General features: G+C 52.9%; 1 protein-coding gene across 9 annotated transcripts in view; it reads left to right on the top strand.

The window, feature by feature from the left end:
* Positions 1–24,266, top strand: part of LOC141257273 (phosphofurin acidic cluster sorting protein 2-like) — a 552,835-nt gene that overhangs the window by 321,542 nt on the left and 207,027 nt on the right. For all 9 annotated transcript variants that reach the window (XM_073671642.1, XM_073671643.1, XM_073671648.1 and 6 more), the window contains one exon: positions 7,404–7,506. In XM_073671642.1, the coding sequence (XP_073527743.1) occupies positions 7,404–7,506 (103 nt within the window). The remainder of the gene's footprint in view (positions 1–7,403; positions 7,507–24,266) is intronic.

The following is a 24,266-nucleotide window of genomic DNA, read 5'->3' as shown; positions in this document are numbered from 1 at the left end:
CTCTTGTATGGTAGGAGTGTATTGCCCATTGACCCCAGGGTTATTTAGCCTCCTGGCTGAATCTCTGCAGCCTCCCTATCCTCCCTCTTGTATGGTAGGAGTGTATTGACCATTGCACCCAGGGTTATTTAGCCTCCTAGCTGAATCTCTGCTGCCTCCCTATCCTCCCTCTTGTATGGTAGGAGTGTATTGACCATTGACCCCAAGGTTTATTTAGCCACCTGGCTGAGTCTCTGCGGCCTCCCTATCCTCCCTCTTGTATGGTAAGAGTGTATTGACCATTGCACCCAGGGTTTATTTAGCCACCTAGCTGAATCTCTGCGGCCCCCCTATCCTCCCTCTTGTATGGTCGGAGTGTATTGAGCATTACACCCAGGGTTATTTAGCCTCCTACCTGAATCTCTGTGGCCTCCCTATCCTCCCTCTTGTATGGTAAGAGTGTATTGACCATTGCACCCAGGGTTTATTTAGCCACCTAGCTGAATCTCTGCGGCCCCCCTATCCTCCCTCTTGTATGGTCGGAGTGTATTGACCATTGCACCCAGGGTTTATTTAGCCACCTGGCTGAATCTCTGCGGCCCCCCTATCCTCCCTCTTGTATGGTAGGAGTGTATTGAGCATTACACCCAGGGTTATTTAGCCTCCTACCTGAATCTCTGTGGCCTCCCTATCCTCCCTCTTGTATGGTAAGAGTGTATTGACCATTGCACCCAGGGTTTATTTAGCCACCTAGCTGAATCTCTGCGGCCCCCCTATCCTCCCTCTTGTATGGTCGGAGTGTATTGACCATTGCACCCAGGGTTTATTTAGCCACCTGGCTGAATCTCTGCGGCCCCCCTATCCTCCCTCTTGTATGGTAAAAGTGTATTGACCATTGCACCCAGGGTTTATTTAGCCACCTAGCTGAATCTCTGCGGCCTCCCTATCCTCCCTCTTGTATGGTCGGAGTGTATTGACCATTGCACCCAGGGTTATTTAGCCTCCTAGCTGAATCGATGCGTCCTCTCTATCCTCCCTCTTGTATGGTAGGAGTGTATTGACCATTGACCCCAGGGTTATTTAGCCTCCTGGCTGAATCTCTGCGGCCTCCCTATCCTCCCTCTTGTATGGTAGGAGTGTATTGACCTTTGCACCCAGGGTTATTTAGCCTCCTGGCTGAATCTCTTCAGCCTCCCTATCCTCCCTCTTGTATGGTAGGAGTGTATTGACCATTGACACCAGGGTTTATTTAGTCTCCTAGCTGAATCTTTGCGGCCTCCCTATCCTCCCTCTTTTATGGTAGGAGTGTATTTCCCATTGCACCCAGGGTTATTTAGCCTCCTAGCTGAATCTCTGCGGCCTCCCTATCCTCCCTCTTGTATGGTAGGAGTGTATTGCCCATTGACCCCAGGGTTATTTAGCCTCCTGGCTGAATCTCTGCAGCCTCCCTATCCTCCCTCTTGTATGGTAGGAGTGTATTGACCATTGCACCCAGGGTTATTTAGCCTCCTAGCTGAATCTCTGCTGCCTCCCTATCCTCCCTCTTGTATGGTAGGAGTGTATTGACCATTGACCCCAGGGTTTATTTAGCCACCTGGCTGAGTCTCTGCGGCCTCCCTATCCTCCCTCTTGTATGGTCGGAGTGTATTGACCATTGCACCCAGGGTTATTTAGCCTCCTAGCTGAATCGATGCGTCCTCTCTATCCTCCCTCTTGTATGGTAGGAGTGTATTGACCATTGACCCCAGGGTTATTTAGCCTCCTGGCTGAATCTCTGCGGCCTCCCTATCCTCCCTCTTGTATGGTAGGAGTGTATTTACCATTGCACCCAGGGTTATTTAGCATCCTAGCTGAATCTCTGCGGCCTCCCTATCCTCCCTCTTGTATGGTAGGAGTGTATTGACCATTGCACCCAGGGTTATTTAGCCTCCTAGCTGAATCTCTGCGGCCTCCCCATCCTCCCTCTTGTATGGTAGGAGTGTATTGACCATTGACCCCAGGGTTATTTAGCCACCTAGCTGAATCTCTGCAGCCTCCCTATCCTCCATCTTGTATGGTAGGAGTGTATTGACCATTGACCCCAGGGTTATTTAGCCACCTAGCTGAATCTCTGCGGCCTCCCTATCCTCCCTCTTGTATGGTAGGAGTGTATTGACCATTGACCCCAGGGTTATTTAGCCTCCTAGCTGAATCTCTGCTGCCTCTCTATCCTCCCTCTTGTATGGTAGGAGTGTATTGACCATTGAACCCAGGGTTATTTTGCCTCCTGGCTGAATCTCTGCGGCCTCCCTATCCTCCCTCTTGTATGGTAGGAGTGTATTGACCATTGACCCCAGGGTTATTTAGCCTCCTAGCTGAATCTCTGCGGCCTCCCTATCCTCCGTCTTGTATGGTAGGAGTGTATTAACCATTGACCCCAGGGTTTATTTAGCCTCCTAGCTGAATCTCTGCAGCCTCCCTATCCTCCCTCTTATATTGTAGGAGTGTATTTACCATTGCACCCAGGGTTATTTAGCCTCCTGGCTGAATCTCTGCGGCCTCACTATCCTCCCTCTTGTATGGTAGGCGTGTATTAACCATTGAACCCAGGGTTATTTAGCCACCTAGCTGAATCTCTGCTGCCTCCCTATCCTCCCTCTTGTATGGTAGGAGTGTATTGCCCATTGCACCCAGGGTTATTTAGCCTCCTAGCTGAATCTCTGCGGCCTCCCTATCCTCCCTCTTGTATGGTAGGAGTGTATTGACCATTGACTCCAGGGTTATTTAGCCTCCTAGCTGAATCTCTGCGGCCTCCCTATCCTCCCTCTTGTATGGTAGGAGTGTATTGACCATTGCACCCAGGGTTATTTAGCTTCCTGGCTGAATCTCTGCGGCCTCCCTATCCTCCCTCTTGTATGGTAAGAGTGTATTGACCATTGACCCCAGTGTTTATTTAGCCTCCTAGCTAAATCTCTGCGGCCTCCCTATCCTCCCTCTTGTATGGTAGGAGTGTATTGACCATTGCACCCAGGGTTATTTAGCCACCTGGCTGAATCTCTGCGGCCTCCCTATCCTCCCTCTTGTATGGTAGGAGTGTGTTGACCATTGACCCCAGTGTTTATTTAGCCTCCTAGCTAAATCTCTGCGGCCTCCCTATCCTCCCTCTTGTATGGTAGGAGTGTATTGACCATTGCACCCAGGGTTATTTAGCCTCCTGGCTGAATCTCTGCAGCCTCCCTATCCTCCCTCTTGTATGGTAGGAGTGTATTAACCATTGACCCCAGGGTTATTTAGCCACCTAGCTGAATCTCTGCGGCCTCCCTATCCTCCCTCTTGTATGGTAGGAGTGTATTGACCATTGCACCCAGGGTTATTTAGCCTCCTGGCTGAATCTCTGCAGCCTCCCTATCCTCCCTCTTGTATGGTAGGAGTGTATTGACCTTTGACCCCAGGGTTATTTAGCCTCCTGGCTGAATCTCTGCAGCCTTCCTATCCTCCCTCTTGTATGGTAGGAGTGTATTGACCTTTGACCCCAGGGTTATTTAGCCTCCTGGTTGACCCTCTAGTGAGTTGAGTTTCGAGTAAAGCCAGGATATGCGGCTGGTAATTTTTGATTTGTGAGGATACTTTAACCCTTTTCTTCGGGGATTTGAGGCCTCTTATATTCCCTGTCATACATTTCAGTTATGACGCCATTTATCTAACATAAGTAGATGGGAATAAATATGAGGGGTAGAAACAAGCGGCCATTACACCATTACTGCTCATAGTCGTTATTTCCCGCTTGACGTATCCAATCATTTCCACCATTTGATATATTTATGGGGCTCAGCAGGTCGATCTATCGCCCCCGTAGGTCCCAACAGATTATATTGTGTGGAGACAAAGCAAACAGGGCTGATCACTGTGACCGCGCTCAACTTCTAACCAACGACCCGAGACTCGACCAGGACAAGACGTGAACTTCAGCTTTACTTGTGACGTTTCCTTCCGGGGGTCCATCGCTGACCCCAGTGTGAGGTATTATGTTGTCTCTGACGATGCAAAGTCTCCCGCATGTGTAAAAGGTGCGTCAAACCACCCCAAACCCAATAATCAATATAGGAACGGCGGCACAAAGGTGTCGGTCACCCCTTTTCCAGGCTCTGGGTGTAATTGGAGCCCCTCCAACGCCTCCTCCGGGGCAGCAAAGAAAGTAGTGGTATTTCCAGAAACAGTTCGGAGATGAGCAGGATGAGCCATCGCGTAGACTATCCTTTTGTCTTTACGTTTCTTCTTTACATCCATAAACCGGGCTCTCTGTTTCTGTAGTTCCACGGAAACATCAGGGAAATTGTAGAGTTGTGTATTTGATGGGGCCTTTTCGTCTTTCCAGTCTCAGGGTGGTATCTCTGTCCTTAGAGTTCAGCAGTCTAACAAGCAGGGGTCTAGGAGGGGTCCCAGGACAGGGGGTTTGGCTGGTACTCTGTGGGCCGTCTCCACAGCAAAGACTGGGGCGTATTCATCTCCTAGGGTGGATTTCAGCCAGTTTTCCAGATAGATTTCAGGATGCTGACCCTCTGTTCGTTCTGGTAGGCCAATAATTCATATATTGTTTCTTCGCATACGATTTTCTAGGTCGTCAGCTTTTTGGCGCCGGGCGTTTATGGACCCCGCCGCTTTTGTCAGCTTGTTAACAATAGGCGGCAGTTTATCTTCCAGGTCTGATACCCTCGTCTCAGCCTCAGTGACGCGTTTCCTCATGGTTTGCATGTCTTGGTGAAGTAGGCCCACGTCTGAATCAACCTCCTTTATCTTACCGGTCAGGGAGTTCTTGTAAGTGGATATAGCTTCTAAGAGTTGGTCAGCAACTTTCTTCAACGTCATTTCTTCGTGTCCCTCCTCCTCATCAGATACGTGACTCTTACGTTGATCCGTTGTTTTATTTGATAAGGATATCGGCCCCTTCCTTAATCTAGAGGTTTCCTGGGGGTCCCCTCTGGCAAAGTCTTTCCATTTATCTGCTGTACTGGGGTTATTCCCTCGGCTCATTTTGTAGCGTTATAGGCAGAGTATATTGTATTATGGTTACTCCAGTGGTATATTATGCTGATTTATTATGTAGAGGTCAGAGTCTGGACAATGCTGCCACTTGGTGTCTTTACTGCAGCGGTGCACCAGTAATATCTACTATATAATTGTCTTATCCTGTCTGTCTGTCTGTCTTATCCTGTCTGTCTGTCTGTCTTATCCTGTCTGTCCGTCCGTCCGTCCAGGAAATCCCGCGTCGCTCATTGGTCCGCCAGCGGCCAATCAGCGCCGCGGGATTTCTGAAAAAAGATGGTGACCGTTAGCGGCTCACCTGCGGGACGAAGCTGAGCGGCGATGCAGCCGGGAGATGACCGGCGCGAGGCGCTCATCCCCCGGCCGGTACCAGCAGAGGGAGCCCGACCGCCGGACCCATCTGCGGGACGGAGATGCAGCCGGGAGATGAGCGGCGCGAGGCGCTCATCTCCTGGCCGGTAGCAGCGGAAGGACCGCCGGCGCCGCTGACCTCCATGCGGAAGGGATGACTGGGGAGCGGCGCTGCGGGTCGGGATACTTCTGCTGCGAGCGCCCGCTATGTCCCGGGTTCTCGCAGCGTAAGTAGCCGCACAGGCAGCTCCGCTCCCCGTTCCTCACCAAGACGATTCGATGATTGGTCGCGGTCTTCGGACCCGACCAATCACTGATCTTACCGCAAAAGTTAAGCACTGCTGTGCTGATTAGTCGCCGACGCTGCCCGCGACCAATCACCGATTTGGGTGCCAAATTTAAATATCGGCCGCGACCAATCAGCACAGCGGTGTTTAAATGTGGAGCCAAGATCGGTGATTGGTCGCGGCCGATATTTAAATTTAGCGCCCAAATCGGTGATTGGTCGCGGGCCAAGACAGCGACCAATCACCGATTTGTGCGGCAGATTTAAATAGCGGCCACGACCAATTGGATGTCAGCGCCGCTCCCCGGTCCTCCCTTCACACCCCAGCCGCATGGATGTCAGCGGCGCTGCCTGTGCGGATACTTCTGCTCCGAGAACCCGGTACATGAGCGGGCGCTCGGAGCAGAAGTATCCCGACCCGCAGCGCCGCTCCCCGGTCCTCCCTTCACACCCTAGCCGCTGATGTCCCCACACTATCCGCATGGTGTTACAAAGGTCCGGACATTTGTGTTAAAAATCGCTGATTGGTCGCTGGCGCTGCCTACGACCAATCACCGATTTGGGCGCCAAATTTAAATATCGGCCGCGACCAATCACTGATCTTGGGTCCACATTTAAACACCGCTGTGCTGATTGGTCGCCGACGCTGCCCGCGACCAATCACCGATTTGGGCGCCAAATTTAAATATCGGCCGCGACCAATCACCGATCTTGGCGCCACATTTAAACACCGCTGTGCTGATTGGTCGCGGACGCTATTTAAACGTTCACTGGCCGCGACCAATCAGCATTATTGGCGCCAAATTTAAATCCTGATTAGTGGTGGCCGCCGGCCGCGACCAATCTGCGATATAGGCGCCAAATTTAAACACCGCTCTGCTGATTGCGCCCGGTCGGCCGCATACCTATTCTAGAATACCCGATGCATTAGAATCGGGCCACCATCTAGGCTTTTATAAATTATATGCCGGTTTCAGTAGAAAACATATGGTATTTCCAATAATAAAGGAGATAGTGGCTTCTGGTTGCTTCGTATATTGTTTCGGTCACTCTGTGTCTCATATATTAATGCCAGGGACTAAATACAGGCTGAGTGTCTCGTGCCGCAGGGCTGACGCTTCCCCTTGCAGAGTTAGAATGTGGCCGCTGTGTTTCCCTCCTCAGATTATTCCAATGGCCCCTTAACAGGCCGCGGGGCCGGGTTGTCCGGTACTCACCGCTGCACCTCCCCAGAAGCCCGTCGCTCCTCCGGCCTTTCACAGGGAGCCCGACTGCCAGCAGATATCTTCAGCAGCGCCTGTGTGCTGCGCCACATGCAGAGCCCTCAAGATGGCCGCCGCTCCTCAGAGAGTTTACTCTGCCGGGGTCCACAGAGCGCGCCGGACCGGAGTCCTCGCCGTAGCAGCTCCTCAGAAGCCCCCCGCTCCCCGCTTCTCCGGTGCTGGGCTGCAGGGCACAGAAGTGGAGTACAGGGTCCGGTGAGTACAGGATTATGAGTCGGATAGCGGGAGCTCGGACCTCCTGCGTCCTCTCAGCTCCACGGCATCGCTGCGCCCCCCAAGAGTGTTTCTTTGTCTGTGTCAATTGGACGGGTTGTTACTGACATCTGGTGAGAATTTCATGTCAATGACACCTTTAGAAATAAATTTAGTTAGAAAATTGCTGAGGTGTTTTATCTACTGGAGGTCTAGTGATGGGGGGATCCTGCTTCTTCCAGTGGCTCTCCGCCATCGATGATGATGATGTGCACCCTTCTATCTTGCAGAGCGCCTGGATGTGGCGGGCAGAGTAGCTCAGTATATTGCGGGGGCGTCTGTGTCCCATCAGCTCTATGTGTCGGAGGCGATGCTGACCTACAGAAAGAGAAGGTAAGATGGTGCCCCCTCCCTGCATGCACTGATCACACTTTATTTCTATGGGGTCCGGCAGGTTTCCATGATACTTTTCCTCCCTCTTGATTGCTTGGAGCGGATGCGCCTCTGCCCCACACACCGCAGTGCATTACCGTGCAGGTATCGGAGCCGCGTGGTGAGCACTGCTGTGTATTACCGCGCAGGTATCGGAGCCGCGTGGTGAGCAGTGCTGTGTATTACCGTGCAGGTATCGGAGCCGCGTGGTGAGTAGTGCTGTGTATTACCGTGCAGGTATCGGAGCCGCGTGGTGAGCAGTGCTGTGTATTACCGTGCAGGTATCGGAGCCGCGTGGTGAGCAGTGCTGTGTATTACCGCGCAGGTATCGGAGCCGCGTGGTGAGCAGTGCTGTGTATTACCGTGCAGGTATCGGAGCCGAGTGGTGAGCAGTGCTGTGTATTACCGTGCAGGTATCGGAGCCGCGTGGTGAGCAGTGCTGTGTATTACCGTGCAGGTATCGAAGCCGCGTGGTGAGCAGTGCTCTGTATTACCGTGCAGGTATCGGAACCGCGTGGTGAGCAGTGTTGTGTATTACCGTGCAGGTATCGGAGCCACGGGGGTTGAGCAGTGCGGTGTATTACCGCGCAGGTATCGGAGCCGCGTGGTGAGCAGTGCTGTGTATTACCGTGCAGGTATCGGAGCCGCGTGGTGAGCAGTGCTGTGTATTACCGTGCAGGTATCGGAGCCGCGTGGTGAGCAGTGCGGTGTATTACCGTGCAGGTATCGGAGCCGCGTGGTGAGCAGTGCTGTGTATTACCGCGCAGGTATCGGAGCCGCGTGGTGAGCAGTGCTGTGTATTACCGTGCAGGTATCGGAGCCGCGTGGTGAGCAGTGCTGTGCATTACCGCGCAGGTATCGGAGCCGTGTGGTGAGCAGTGCTGTGTATTACCGCGCAGGTATCGGAGCCGCGTGGTGAGCAGTGCTGTGTATTACCGTGCAGGTATCGGAGCCGCGTGGTGAGCAGTGCTGTGTATTACCGTGCAGGTATCGGAGCCGAGTGGTGAGCAGTGCTGTGTATTACCGTGCAGGTATCGGAGCCGCGTGGTGAGCAGTGCTGTGTATTACCGTGCAGGTATCGGAGCCGAGTGGTGAGCAGTGCTGTGTATTACCGTGCAGGTATCGGAGCCGCGTGGTGAGCAGTGCTGTGTATTACCGTGCAGGTATCGGAGCCGCGTGGTGAGCAGTGCTGTGTATTACCGTGCAGGTATCGGAGCCGCGTGGTGAGCAGTGCTGTGTATTACCGTGCAGGTATCGAGCCGCGTGGTGAGCAGTGCTGTGTATTACCGCGCAGGTATCGAGCCGCGTGGTGAGCAGTGCTGTGTATTACCGTGCAGGTATCGGAGCCGCGTGGTGAGCAGTGCTGTGTATTACCGTGCAGGTATCGGAATCGCGTGGTGAGCAGTGCTGTGTATTACCGTGCAGGTATCGGAGCCACGGGGGTTGAGCAGTGCGGTGTATTACCGCGCAGGTATCGGAGCCGCATGGGGAGCAGTGCTGTGTATTACCGTGCAGGTATCGGAGCCGCGTGGTGAGCAGTGCTGTGTATTACCGTGCAGGTATCGGAGCCGCGTGGTGAGCAGTGCTGTGTATTACCGTGCAGGTATCGGAGCCGCGTGGTGAGCAGTGCTGTGTATTACCGTGCAGGTATCGGAGCCGCGTGGTGAGTAGTGCTGTGTATTAGCGTGCAGGTATCGGAGCCGCGTGGTGAGCAGTGCTGTGTATTACCGCGCAGGTATCGGAGCCGCGTGGTGAGCAGTGCTGTGTATTACCGTGCAGGTATCGGAGCCGCGTGGTGAGCAGTGCTGTGTATTACCGTGCAGGTATCGGAGCCGCGTGGTGAGCAGTGCTGTGTATTACCGTGCAGGTATCGGAGCCGCGTGGTGAGCAGTGCTGTGTATTACCGTGCAGGTATCGGAGCCGCGTGGTGAGCAGTGCTGTGTATTACCGTGCAGGTATCGGAGCCGCGTGGTGAGTAGTGCTGTGTATTACCGTGCAGGTATTGGAGCCGCGTGGTGAGCAGTGCTGTGTATTACCGTGCAGGTATCGGAGCCGCGTGGTGAGCAGTGCTGTGTATTACCGTGCAGGTATCGGAGCCGCGTGGTGAGCAGTGCTGTGTATTACCGCGCAGGTATCGGAACCGCGTGGTGAGCAGTGCTGTGTATTACCGTGCAGGTATCGAGCCGCGTGGTGAGCAGTGCTGTGTATTACCGTGCAGGTTTCGAGCCGCGTGGTGAGCAGTGCTGTGTATTACCGTGCAGGTATCGGAGCCGCGTGGTGAGTAGTGCTGTGTATTACCGTGCAGGTATCGAGCCGCGTGGTGAGCAGTGCTGTGTATTACCGTGCAGGTATCGAGCCGCGTGGTGAGCAGTGCTGTGTATTACCGTGCAGGTATCGGAGCCGCGTGGTGAGCAGTGCTGTGTATTACCGTGCAGGTATCGGAGCCGCGTGGTGAGCAGTGCTGTGTATTACCGTGCAGGTATCGGAGCCGCGTGGTGAGCAGTGCTGTGTATTACCGTGCAGGTATCGGAGCCGCGTGGTGAGCAGTGCTGTGTATTACCGTGCAGGTATCGGAGCCGCGTGGTGAGCAGTGCTGTGTATTACCGTGCAGGTATCGGAGCCGCGTGGTGAGCAGTGCTGTGTATTACCGTGCAGGTATCGGAGCCGCGTGGGGAGCAGTGCTGTGTATTACCGTGCAGGTATCGGAGCCGCGTGGGGAGCAGTGCTGTGTATTACCGTGCAGGTATCGGAGCCGCGTGGTGAGCAGTGCTGTGTATTACCGTGCAGGTATCGGAGCCGCGTGGTGAGCAGTGCTGTGTATTACCGTGCAGATATCGGAGCCGCGTGGTGAGCAGTGCTGTGTATTACCGTGCAGGTATCGAGCCGCGTGGTGAGCAGTGCTGTGTATTACCGTGCAGGTATCGGAGCCGCGTGGTGAGCAGTGCTGTGTATTACCGTGCAGGTATCGGAGCCGCGTGGTGAGCAGTGCTGTGTATTACCGTGCAGGTATCGGAGCCGCGTGGTGAGCAGTGCTGTGTATTACCGTGCAGGTATCGGAGCCGCGTGGTGAGCAGTGCGGTGTATTACCGTGCAGGTATCGGAGCCGCGTGGTGAGCAGTGCTGTGTATTACCGTGCAGGTATCGGAGCCGCGTGGTGAGCAGTGCTGTGTATTACCGTGCAGGTATCGAGCCGCGTGGTGAGCAGTGCTGTGTATTACCGTGCAGGTATCGGAGCCGCGTGGTGAGCAGTGCTGTGTATTACCGTGCAGGTATCGGAGCCGCGTGGTGAGCAGTGCTGTGTATTACCGTGCAGGTATCGGAGCCGCGTGGTGAGCAGTGCTGTGTATTACCGTGCAGGTATCGGAGCCGCGTGGTGAGCAGTGCTGTGTATTACCGTGCAGGTATCGGAGCCGCGTGGTGAGCAGTGCTGTGTATTACCGTGCAGGTATCGGAGCCGCGTGGTGAGCAGTGCTGTGTATTACCGTGCAGGTATCGGAGCCGCGTGGGGAGCAGTGCTGTGTATTACCGTGCAGGTATCGGAGCCGCGTGGGGAGCAGTGCTGTGTATTACCGTGCAGGTATCGGAGCCGCGTGGTGAGCAGTGCTGTGTATTACCGTGCAGGTATCGGAGCCGCGTGGTGAGCAGTGCTGTGTATTACCGTGCAGATATCGGAGCCGCGTGGTGAGCAGTGCTGTGTATTACCGTGCAGGTATCGAGCCGCGTGGTGAGCAGTGCTGTGTATTACCGTGCAGGTATCGGAGCCGCGTGGTGAGCAGTGCTGTGTATTACCGTGCAGGTATCGGAGCCGCGTGGTGAGCAGTGCTGTGTATTACCGTGCAGGTATCGGAGCCGCGTGGTGAGCAGTGCGGTGTATTACCGTGCAGGTATCGGAGCCGCGTGGTGAGCAGTGCTGTGTATTACCGTGCAGGTATCGGAGCCGCGTGGTGAGCAGTGCTGTGTATTACCGTGCAGGTATCGAGCCGCGTGGTGAGCAGTGCTGTGTATTACCGTGCAGGTATCGGAGCCGCGTGGTGAGCAGTGCTGTGTATTACCGTGCAGGTATCGGAGCCGCGTGGTGAGCAGTGCTGTGTATTACCGTGCAGGTATCGGAGCCGCGTGGTAAGCAGTGCTGTGTATTACCGTGCAGGTATCGGAGCCGCGTGGTGAGCAGTGCTGTGTATTACCGCGCAGGTATCGGAGCCGCGTGGTGAGCAGTGCTGTGTATTACCGCGCAGGTATCGGAGCCGCGTGGTGAGCAGTGCTGTGTATTACCGCGCAGGTATCGGAGCCGCGTGGTGAGCAGTGCTGTGTATTACCGTGCAGGTATCGGAGCCGCGTGGTGAGCAGTGCTGTGTATTACCGTGCAGGTATCGGAGCCGCGTGGTGAGCAGTGCTGTGTATTACCGTGCAGGTATCGGAGCCGCGTGGTGAGCAGTGCTGTGTATTACCGTGCAGGTATCGGAGCCGCGTGGTGAGCAGTGCTGTGTATTACCGTGCAGGTATCGGAGCCGCGTGGTGAGCAGTGCTGTGTATTACCGTGCAGGTATCGGAGCCGCGTGGTGAGCAGTGCTGTGTATTACCGTGCAGGTATCGGAGCCGCGTGGTGAGCAGTGCTGTGTATTACCGTGCAGGTATCGGAGCCGCGTGGTGAGCAGTGCTGTGTATTACCGTGCAGGTATCGGAGCCGCGTGGTGAGCAGTGCTGTGTATTACCGTGCAGGTATCGGAGCCGCGTGGTGAGCAGTGCTGTGTATTACCGTGCAGGTATCGGAGCCGCGTGGTGAGCAGTGCTGTGTATTACCGTGCAGGTATCGGAGCCGCGTGGTGAGCAGTGCTGTGTATTACCGTGCAGGTATCGGAGCCGCGTGGTGAGCAGTGCTGTGTATTACCGTGCAGGTATCGGAGCCGCGTGGTGAGCAGTGCTGTGTATTACCGTGCAGGTATCGGAGCCGCGTGGTGAGCAGTGCTGTGTATTACCGTGCAGGTATCGGAGCCGCGTGGTGAGCAGTGCTGTGTATTACCGTGCAGGTATCGGAGCCGCGTGGTGAGCAGTGCTGTGTATTACCGTGCAGGTATCGGAGCCGCGTGGTGAGCAGTGCTGTGTATTACCGTGCAGGTATCGGAGCCGCGTGGTGAGCAGTGCTGTGTATTACCGTGCAGGTATCGGAGCCGCGTGGTGAGCAGTGCTGTGTATTACCGTGCAGGTATCGGAGCCACGTGGTGAGCAGTGCTGTGTATTACCGTGCAGGTATCGGAGCCACGTGGTGAGCAGTGCTGTGTATTACCGTGCAGGTATCGGAGCCGCGTGGTGAGCAGTGCTGTGTATTACCGTGCAGGTATCGGAGCCACGTGGTGAGCAGTGCTGTGTATTACCGTGCAGGTATCGAGCCGCGTGGTGAGCAGTGCTGTGTATTACCGTGCAGGTATCGGAGCCACGTGGTGAGCAGTGCTGTGTATTACCGTGCAGGTATCGGAGCCGCGTGGTGAGCAGTGCTGTGTATTACCGTGCAGGTATCGGAGCCACGTGGTGAGCAGTGCTGTGTATTACCGTGCAGGTATCGGAACCGCGTGGTGAGCAGTGCTGTGTATTACCGTGCAGGTATCGGAGCCGCGTGGTGAGCAGTGCTGGGTATTACCGTGCAGGTATCGGAGCCACGTGGTGAGCAGTGCTGTGTATTACCGCGCAGGTATCGGAGCCGCGTGGTGAGCAGTGCTGTGTATTACCGTGCAGGTATCGGAGCCGCGTGGTGAGCAGTGCTGTGTATTACCGTGCAGGTATCGGAGCCGCGTGGTGAGCAGTGCTGTGTATTACCGTGCAGGTATCGGAGCCACGTGGTGAGCAGTGCTGTGTATTACCGTGCAGGTATCGGAGCCGCGTGGTGAGCAGTGCTGTGTATTACCGTGCAGGTATCGGAGCCACGTGGTGAGCAGTGCTGTGTATTACCGTGCAGGTATCGGAGCCGCGTGGTGAGCAGTGCTGTGTATTACCGTGCAGGTATCGGAGCCGCGTGGTGAGCAGTGCTGTGTATTACCGCGCAGGTATCGGAGCCGCGTGGTGAGCAGTGCTGTGTATTACCGTGCAGGTATCGGAGCCGCGTGGTGAGCAGTGCTGTGTATTACCGTGCAGGTATCGAGCCGCGTGGTGAGCAGTGCTGTGTATTACCGTGCAGGTATCGGAGCCGCGTGGTGAGCAGTGCTGTGTATTACCGTGCAGGTATCGGAGCCACGTGGTGAGCAGTGCTGTGTATTACCGTGCAGGTATCGGAGCCGCGTGGTGAGCAGTGCTGTGTATTACCGTGCAGGTATCGGAGCCGCGTGGTGAGCAGTGCTGTGTATTACCGTGCAGGTATCGAGCCGCGTGGTGAGCAGTGCTGTGTATTACCGTGCAGGTATCGGAGCCGCGTGGTGAGCAGTGCTGTGTATTACCGTGCAGGTATCGGAGCCGCGTGGTGAGCAGTGCTGTGTATTACCGTGCAGGTATCGGAGCCGCGTGGTGAGCAGTGCTGTGTATTACCGTGCAGGTATCGGAGCCGCGTGGTGAGCAGTGCTGTGTATTACCGTGCAGGTATCGGAGCCGCGTGGTGAGCAGTGCTGTGTATTACCGTGCAGGTATCGGAGCCACGTGGTGAGCAGTGCTGTGTATTACCGTGCAGGTATCGGAGCCGCGTGGGGAGCAGTGCTGTGTATTACCGTGCAGGTATCGGAGCCACGTGGTGAGCAGTGCTGTGTATTACCGTGCAGGTATCGGAGCCGCGTGGTGAGCAGTGCTGTGTATTACCGTGCAGGTATCGGAGCCGCGTGGTGAGCAGTGCTGTGTATTACCGTGCAGGTATCGGAGCCGCGTGGTGAGCAGTGCTGTGTATTACCGTGCAGGTATCGGAGCCGCGTGGTGAGCAGTGCTGTGTATTACCGTGCAGGTATCGGAGCCGCGTGGTGAGCAGTGCTGTGTATTACCGTGCAGGTATCGGAGCCACGTGGTGAGCAGTGCTGTGTATTACCGTGCAGGTATCGGAGCTGCGTGGTGAGCAGTGCTGTGTATTACCGTGCAGGTATCGGAGCCACGTGGTGAGCAGTGCTGTGTATTACCGTGCAGGTATCGGAGCCGCGTGGTGAGCAGTGCTGTGTATTACCGTGCAGGTATCGGAGCCGCGTGGTGAGCAGTCCTGTGTATTACCGTGCAGGTATCGGAGCCGCGTGGTGAGCAGTGCTGTGTATTACCGTGCAGGTATCGGAGCCGCGTGGGGAGCAGTGCTGTGTATTACCGCGCAGGTATCGGAGCCGCGTGGTGAGCAGTGCTGTGTATTACCGTGCAGGTATCGGAGCCGCGTGGTGAGCAGTGCTGTGTATTACCGTGCAGGTATCGGAGCCGCGTGGTGAGCAGTGCTGTGTATTACCGTGCAGGTATCGGAGCCGCGTGGTGAGCAGTGCTGTGTATTACCGTGCAGGTATCGGAGCCGCGTGGTGAGCAGTGCTGTGTGTGTAGGACACAGGCTTCCAGGTTCTCCTTCACCGTAGCAATGGATGATGGGTTTTGCACATTTTAGTTATGGTTGGAGAAGCGGTAACGCAGTAATATTGAATTATAAAAGTCATCCGTGATGAGGCTCCTGGGTCGCGTTTGGGGGCTGTAGTGGGGGCTTCAGCGGTGGCGATATCTGTGTCCAGGGCACCTCTGATAAGGTCTCTACCTCCAGAAATCCAGGGACCTATTCCTTACTTTCCTTGTTTCATAAGATTGGATCAAGCGATGGATGATATAGAGATTGGGAGATGGGACATATGGGGAGATGGAAGCAGCGGGGACAAATATGGGGGGTTTACCCCCTTCCGGCGTCTCTTCTGTCCCATCATCCATATACACTGCTCAAAAACATAAAAGGAACAGTGAAATCCCCCCTCCTAGATGTGAATGAATGAAATCTTCTCATTGAATACTTTGTTCTGTATAAACCTGAATGTGCTGAGAACAAAATCACCCAAAAATCATCAATGGAAATCACATTTATTACCCAACGGAGGCCTGGATGTGGAGTCACCCCCAAAATTACAGTGGAAAAACCCACTACAGGCCGATCCAACTGTGATGTAATGTCCTTAATACAAGTCACAATGAGGCTGAGTATTGTGTGTGGCCTCCACGTGCCTGTATGACCTCCCTACAACGCCTGGGCATGCTCCTGATGAGGCTGAGTATTGTGTGTGGCCTCCACGTGCCTGTATGACCTCCCTACAACGCCTGGGCCTGCTCCTGATGAGGCTGAGTATTGTGTGTGGCCTCCACGTGCCTGTATGACCTCCCTACAACGCCTGGCCATGCTCCTGATGAGGCTGAGTATTGTGTGTGGCCTCCACGTGCCTGTATGACCTCCCTACAACGCCTGGGCATGCTCCTGATGAGGCTGAGTATTGTGTGTGGCCTCCACGTGCCTGTATGACCTCCCTACAACGCCTGGGCCTGCTCCTGATGAGGCTGAGTATTGTGTGTGGCCTCCACGTGCCTGTATGACCTCCCTACAACGCCTGGCCATGCTCCTGATGAGGCTGAGTATTGTGTGTGGCCTCCACGTGCCTGTATGACCTCCCTACAACGCCTGGCCATGCTCCTGATGAGGCTGAGTATTGTGTGTGGCCTCCACGTGCCTGTATGACCTCCCTACAACGCCTCGGCATGCTCCTGATGAGGCTGAGTATTGTGTGTGGCCTCCACGTGCCTGTATGACCTCCCTATAACGCCTGGGCATGCTCCTGATGAGGCTGAGTATTGTGTGTGGCCTCCCCGTGCCTGTATGACCTCCCTACAGCGCCTGGGCATGCTCCTGATGAGGCTGAGTATTGTGTGTGGCCTCCACGTGCCTGTATGACCTCCCTACAACGCCTGGGCATGCTCCTGATGAGGCTGAGTATTGTATGTGGCCTCCACGTGCCTGTATAACCTCCCTATAACGCCTGGGCATGCTCCTGATGAGGCTGAGTATTGTGTGTGGCCTCCACGTGCCTGTATGACCTCCCTACAGCGCCTGGGCATGCTCCTGATGAGGCTGAGTATTGTGTGTGGCCTCCACGCGCCTGTATGACCTCCCTATAACGCCTGGGCATGCTCCTGATGAGGCTGAGTATTGTGTGTGGCCTCCCCGTGCCTGTATGACCTCCCTACAGCGCCTGGGCATGCTCCTGATGAGGCTGAGTATTGTGTGTGGCCTCCACGTGCCTGTATGACCTCCCTACAACGCCTGGGCATGCTCCTGATGAGGCTGAGTATTGTGTGTGGCCTCCACGTGCCTGTATGACCTCCCTACAACGCCTGGCCATGCTCCTGATGAGGCTGAGTATTGTGTGTGGCCTTCACGTGCCTGTATGACCTCCCTACAACGCCTGGGCATGCTCCTGATGAGGCTGAGTATTGTGTGTGGCCTCCACGTGCCCGTATGACCTCCCTACAACGCCTGGGCATGCTCCTGATGAGGCTGAGTATTGTGTGTGGCCTCCACGTGCCCGTATGACCTCCCTACAACGCCTGGGCATGCTCCTGATGAGGCTGAGTATTGTGTGTGGCCTCCACGTGCCCGTATGACCTCCCTACAACGCCTGGACATGCTCCTCATGAGGCTGAGTATTGTGTGTGGCCTCCACGTGCCTGTATGACCTCCCTTCAACGCCTGGGCATGCTCCTGATGAGGCTGAGTATTGTGTGTGGCCTCCACGTGCCTGTATGACCTCCCTACAACGCCTGGGCATGTTCCTGATGAGGCTGAGTATTGTGTGTGGCCTCCACGTGTCTGTATGACCTCCCTACAACGCCTGGGCATGCTCCTGATGAGGCTGAGTATTGTGTGTGGCCTCCACGTGCCTGTATGACCTCCCTTGTTATGATCTGCTACAGGGACTAAGGAAAGACAGGAGAACTGTCCCTACAATAGAACTAAACTAGATCCCTACGATGTAACGGGGAACCTGATCCTGCGATCAGACCCGCTAAAGTCCTCGGCTAGTCTGAACGAAGACCTATAGATGTGAGGGAGGGATCCCTACAAGAACTAGGGACTGGGATAAGTTGAACACCTCCTAGCAGAAATAGTAGCAGTCAAAGACAAACACACAACAAAAAGCATAGAGGTCAGAAGACCTAGCAAAACTAACAGAGAACGGCAACAGAGCACCAAGCTAGCTCAAGAGTAGTAAATACAATGAAGTCCAGCAAGACCAGGAGGGCGGAGCCGGATTAAATAGGCAAAAATGGTCATGTGACCAGCAAACTAAAAAAAAACTAACAGGAGAGTTCTAACAGTACCCCCTCTTCTAAGAGGATCCTCCGGATCCCCTAGGCCCAGGCTTACCAGGAAACCTCCTGTGAAACGCTCTGACAAGTCTGGAAGCAGAAACATCATCCGCCCTCACCCATGAGTTATCCTCAGGTCCGAAACCCTTCCAAGCAACGAGATACTGCAAACTCCCTCTATACCGTCTAGAATTTAGGATGCGGGAAATTTCATATTCCCCGTCCTCCTCCACCGGAGGCACAGTGGCAGAGGCGTCACCTTCAGACACATCAGCTTTTTTCAACAGAGAAACATGAAACACCGGGTTAATCTTCCAGGACGTAGGAACCTCCAACCTAACAGCAGATTGGTTAACTATCTGAAGCACCTTAAAGGGCCCTACGAACTTGGGACCCAATTTTTTAGAAGGAATCCTCAATCGCAGATTCTTAGAGGACAACCAAACCATGTCACCAACAGCAAACAAAACCTCTTGCCGTTTCCTATCAAAGTACCTCTTAGATTTTTTGTTAGCCTCCTGAAGATTACCACGCACATCCGTCCAAACTCTCTCCAAATCACCGGAAAAACTCTCCTCCTCAGGCACAGCCGAAACCAATTTGGAGAATGACCCAAAAGACGGATGTCTCCCAGAACAACAAAAGAAAGGCGAACACCCAGCAGAAGAGGATGTATGGTTGTTAAGAGCAAATTCAGCAAGTGGCAGAAACTCAGACCACCCCTCTTGATTGTCTGCCACAAAACAACGCAAGAACTGCTCAACATCCTGGTTCTTCCTTTCTGTCTGGCCATTAGACTCAGGATGATATCCAGATAAAAACGACAATTGAACTCCCAACCTGTCACAAAAGGCGCGCCAAAAACGAGCCACGAACTGAGGTCCCCTATCAGAAACAATGTCAGTAGGAACACCATGAAGTCTGACAATTTCCTTGACAAATGCCTTAGCGAGTGTCTTAGCGCAAGGCAGTTTGATGAAGGGAACCAAGTGACACATCTTGCTAAAACGGTCCACGACCACCCAGATGACCGTGAAACCTTCAGAGGGGGGAAGGTCAGTAATAAAGTCCATAGCCAGATGTGTCCAAGGTGCACTAGGAACCTCCAGAGGGCAAAGCAACCCCGCAGCAGGAGCATGCGAAGACTTGGATCTAGCACACACAGTACATTGACGCACCCACTTAATGACTTCCTTCTGCCATCCCGGCCACCAAAAACTGCGACCCACAAGTCTCTGGTCTCAGAAATTCCTGGATGACCTGCCAACCGAGACTCCTGACACTCAACAAACAAATCTCTCCTAAAGGTCCTAGGCACAAACAACCTCCCATGGGGAGTGTTAGATGGGGCATTCTCCTGAGCTTTAAGAATCTCATCCTCCAAAACGGAGTCCAAAGCAGCAATCACAACACCTTCTTGTAAAATGCTCTCCTCCTCCTCCTCAACACCGACCATGGGAGAAAAACTGCGAGACAACGCATCAGCTTTAACATTCTTGGTACCCGGGATGTAAGTAACGGAAAAATTAAACCGCGAGAAAAAAAGTGCCCACCTAGCCTGACGGGCATTCAAGCGCTTGGCAGCATCAAGATAGATCAGATTTTTATGATCAGTGAAAACCTGAACGGGAAATTCAGCACCTTCCAAGAGGTGACGCCAGTGTTCAAATGCGAGTTTAATAGCCAGCAATTCCCGATTACCAATATCGTAATTAAGTTCAGTCTCGGAAAATTTTTTTGAAAAAAAGGCACAGGGATGTAATCCATCCCCGTTATCCTGAGACAACACCGCACCAACCCCCACAGAGGAAGCATCAACCTCAACCAAAAACGGCTTAGTCACATCAGGCTGCATAAGGATGGGAGCAGAGGTGAACCTCTCCTTTAGAAACACAAAAGCTTCAATGGCCTCAGAAGACCACTGAACCGCATCAGCACCTTTCCTGGTGAGATCGGTCAGCGGTTTGACAATAATAGAAATTTTTTTTATGAATTTTCTGTAATAATTGGCGAAACCCAAAAACCTCTGTATCGATTTCAAACCAATAGGCCTAGGCCATTCCTGCACAGCTTGAACTTTCACCGGGTCCATCTCAAAGCCCTCGCTGGAGATAATGTAGCCCAAAAAACTAATTCTCTGCACAGCGAACTCACATTTCTCCAGCTTAGCAAAAAGCGAATTGTCCATTAATAACTGTAAAACCTCACGTACGCTCCGCCAATGAGACTCCAGATCCGGCGAATAAATCAAAATGTCATCCAAATACACAACCACATTTTTGCCGATTAAAGGTCTAAGGATGTCATTAATAAGATTCTGAAAAAATGCAGGAGCATTAGTAAGACCAAAAGGCATAACCAGATTCTCAAAATGACCCACAGGAGTGTTAAAAGCAGTCTTCCATTCGTCACCCTCCTTCATGCGCAACAAATTGTATGCCCCCCAGAGATCAATTTTAGAGAACCACTTGGCCCCCACTAACTGGTTAAATAAATCAGGAATCAATGGCAGTGGGTAAGGATTGCGTACAGTAATTTTATTAATCTCACGAAAGTCCAGACAAGGACGTAAACCGCCATCTTTTTTTTTTTACAAAAAAAAATCCAACAGCCACAGGAGACTTGGAAGGCCTAATGTGACCGGCGGCCAAGCTTGTCTGTATGTATTCCTCCAAAGCCTTTCTCTCAGGAATAGTAAGGTTAAATAAACAACTTTTAGGAAGAGTCGCTCCTGGGACAAATTCAATGGTACAATCATAGTCTCTATGGGGAGGCAAAACCTGCGACTCCTCCTCAGAAAAAACTCTCCAAAAATCCTGAATAGGAACAGGCAACTCCCCTCTATCCACAGCAGCAATGCGCCCGTTACAACACTTGTCATAACATTTATGGCTCCAGGACTTAATTTCATTGGTAGACCAATCCAGTACAGGATTGTGCAATTTTAACCAGGGCAATCCCAAGACCACCGGAGAAGGCAAGTTATTCAAGACTACCAAATCCAATTTCTCATGGTGAACACCATTAATAGTGAGAGGAAATTCACAGACCTTGAGAGTAACATTCTTCAAGGGAGAGCCATCGACAGAAACCACAGCAATAGGGGATGACAAAGTTTTAGGTTCTAATCTAAGTTTTTCCAAGAATCCCCCATCAATCACATTCAGAGTAGAACCACAATCCACAAATACCCAAAATTCAATTAATTCATCCTGAGCAGCAGTAGTAGCAGATAGGAATACTCCCTTAGAATTTAAACAGGCAATACGGGCATAACTGACCATTTTTTTTTCTTTCTTCAAACGAAGCACACAGTTCTTAATAAAATGACCAGAATTTCCACAATAGAAGCACAAGCCTTCAGAAAGCCTGCGATCTTTTTCCTGAGAGCGGGGTGACATCGCCCCAATCTCCATCGGCTCTCCATTGTCAGCACAGACCCTCTCAGGACTCGGAGCTGACATAGCAGAGGATTTGCTCTCATTAACCCTTGCACGCAGTCTCCTGTCCACCCGTATAGCTAATTGCATTGCCTCCTGCAAGTTTCCAGGTGTGGGATAAGCAATCAGTAAATCCTTAACCCTTTCACCTAGCCCTGCAAGAAACAAGCTTTTCAAAGCTGAATCGTTCCACCCCACCTGGGCAGACCACCGACGGAAGTGAGAACAATATTTTTCCACATTACCTGATCCCTGCCTCAAACGTCTCAATTCAGACTCAGCAGATGAGACACGATCAGGATCATCATACAACAAACCCAAAGCAGAAAAAAAACTATCCACTGATCTAAAGCATGGATCACTAGGTTGGAGAGAGAAGGCCCATCCCTGAGGATCTTTGCGCAAAAGTGACATTATGAACCCTATGCGCTGTGATTCATCACCAGAGGATCCGGGTCTCAAACGAAAATACAATAAACAAGCATTTTTAAAAGAAAAAAAATCTTGTTGTTCGCCAAAAAATAAATCAGGCAGACGTACCTTTGGTTCCACAAAATGTGCTCCAGAACAGCTACTCACGTGTTGTTGGAGCTTGGCCACCTCCAGAGAGAGTCTCTGCAAGCGTTGAGCCAAATCTTGAACCGAGACCATGATGGAAAACTGGAGGTCTTTCCTTAGAGAAAATTTTTTTTTTTTTTCTTTTAGGGCTGGACTTACTGTTATGATCTGCTACAGGGACTAAGGAAAGATAGGAGAACTGTCCCTACAATAGAACTAAACTAGATCCCTACAATGTAACGGGGAACCTGATCCTGCGATCAGACCCGCTAAAGTCCTACAAGATCTAGGGACTGGGATAAGTTGGACACCTCCTAGCAGAAATAGTAGCAGTCAAAGACAAACACACAACAAAAAGCATAGAGGTCAGAAGACCTAGCAAAACTAACAGAGAACGGCAACAGAGCACCAAGCTAGCTCAAGAGTAGTAAATACAATGAAGTCCAGCAAGACCAGGAGGGCGGAGCCGGATTAAACAGGCAAAAATGGTCATGTGACCAGCAAACTAAAAAAAACCTAACAGGAGAGTTCTAACATCCCTACAACGCCTGGGCATGCTCCTGATGAGGCTGAGTATTGTGTGTGGCCTCCACGTGCCTGTATGACCTCCCTACAACGCCTGGGCATGCTCCTGATGAGGCTGAGTATTGTATGTGGCCTCCACGTGACTGTATGACCTCCTACAACGCCTGGGCATGCTCCTGATGAGGCTGAGTATTGTGTGTGGCCTCCACGTGCCTGTATGACCTCCCTACAACGCCTGGGCATGCTCCTGATGAGGTTGCGGATGGTCTGCTGTGGGATCTCCTCCTAGACCTGGACTAAAGCATCCGCCAACTCCTGGACAGTCTGTGGTGCAACGTGACGTTGGTGGATGGAGCGAGACATGATGTCCCAGATGTGCTCAATCGGATTCAGGTCTGGGGAACGGGCGGCCAGTCCATAGCTTCAATGCCTTCATCTTGCAGGAATTGCTGACACACTCCAGCCACATGAGGTCTGGTATTGTCCTTCATTAGGAGGAACCCAGGGCCAACCGCACCAGCATATGGTCTCACAAGGGGTCTGAGTATCTCATCTCGGTACCTAATGGCAGTCAGGCTACCTCTGGGGAGCACATGGAGGGCTGTGCGGCCCTCCAAAGAAATGCCACCCCACACCATTACTGACCCACTGCCAAACCGGTCATGCTGAAGGATGTTGCAGGCAGCAGATCGCTCTCCACGGCGTCTCCAGACTCTGTCACGTCTGTCACATGTGCTCAGTGTGAACCTGCTTTCATCTGTGAAGAGCACAGGGCGCCAGTGGCCACTTTGCCAATCCTGGTGTTCTGCGGCAAATGCCAAGCGTCCTGCACGGTGTTGGGCTGTGAGCACAACCCCCATCTGTGGACGTCGGGCCCTCATACCACCCTCATGGAGTCGGTTTCCAACCGTTTGTGCAGACACATGCACATTTGTGGCCTGCTGGAGGTCATTTTGCAGGGCTCTGGCAGTGCTCCTCCTGTTCCTCCTTGCACAAAGGCGGAGGTACCGGTCCTGCTGCTGGGTTGTTGCCCTCCTACGGCCCTCTCCACGTCTCCTGGTGTACTGGCCTGTCTCCTGGTAGTGCCTCCAGCCTCTGGACACTACGCTGACAGACACAGCAAACCTTCTTGCCCCAGCTCGCATTGATGTGCCATCCTGGATGAGCTGCACTACCTGAGCAACTTCTGTGGGTTGTAGAGTCCGTCTCATGCTACCACGAGTGTGAAAGCACAACCAACATTCAAAAGTGACCAAAACATCAGCCAGAAAGCATTGGTACTGAGATGTGGTCTGTGGTCCCCACCTGCAGAACCACTTCTTTATTGAGGGTGTCTTGATAATTGGCAATAATTTCCATCTATTGTCTATTCCATTTGCACAGCAGCATGTGAAATTGATTGTCAATCAGTGTTGCTTCCTAAGTGGACAGTTTGATTTCACAGAAGTTTCATTTACTTGGAGTTATATTCTGTTATATAAGTGTTTCCTTTATTTTTTGGAGCAGTGCATATCATTTACCGGTACTTGAATATGACACGGAGCCGTCTGAACTCTGTGACTAAAGCGCCACTGTCTCTGTGGTGGAGGTTTTTTGCTCGTGGTGTATGTGCAGTCCTGCCTCATCCTCCGCCATCTTCACCCCTCAGTATCGGAGGTCGTATAAATGAGATCTCTGCTGCCTCTGGACACCAGAAGGGAGTGATCTCCCACATTCAGAATCCCATCTTCTCATTGGTTTCTCAAGTTTGTTGTGTAAGAAAAAATAAGTACAGAATAACGAACGCCATGAAATAACCGCCCTTCATTACCCTGACCTTCCGCCCCAAGTACTAAAAAAGGAGCGGTCAATGCCAGCCTGGGCTCCCACACCTCTGGGTGTTATGTCTGCACTCCCCCATGTTCTCCGCGGCCCCTCGGCCCT

This window comes from Phyllobates terribilis, unplaced genomic scaffold, assembly GCF_046119375.1.
Source record: "Phyllobates terribilis strain yellow unplaced genomic scaffold, ASM4611937v1 Scaffold_3__8_contigs__length_932513732, whole genome shotgun sequence".
NCBI classification, from domain to species: domain Eukaryota; kingdom Metazoa; phylum Chordata; class Amphibia; order Anura; family Dendrobatidae; genus Phyllobates; species Phyllobates terribilis.
The sequence above is the reverse complement of the archived record's forward strand: the minus strand, read 5'-3'. Positions and strand labels throughout refer to the sequence as shown.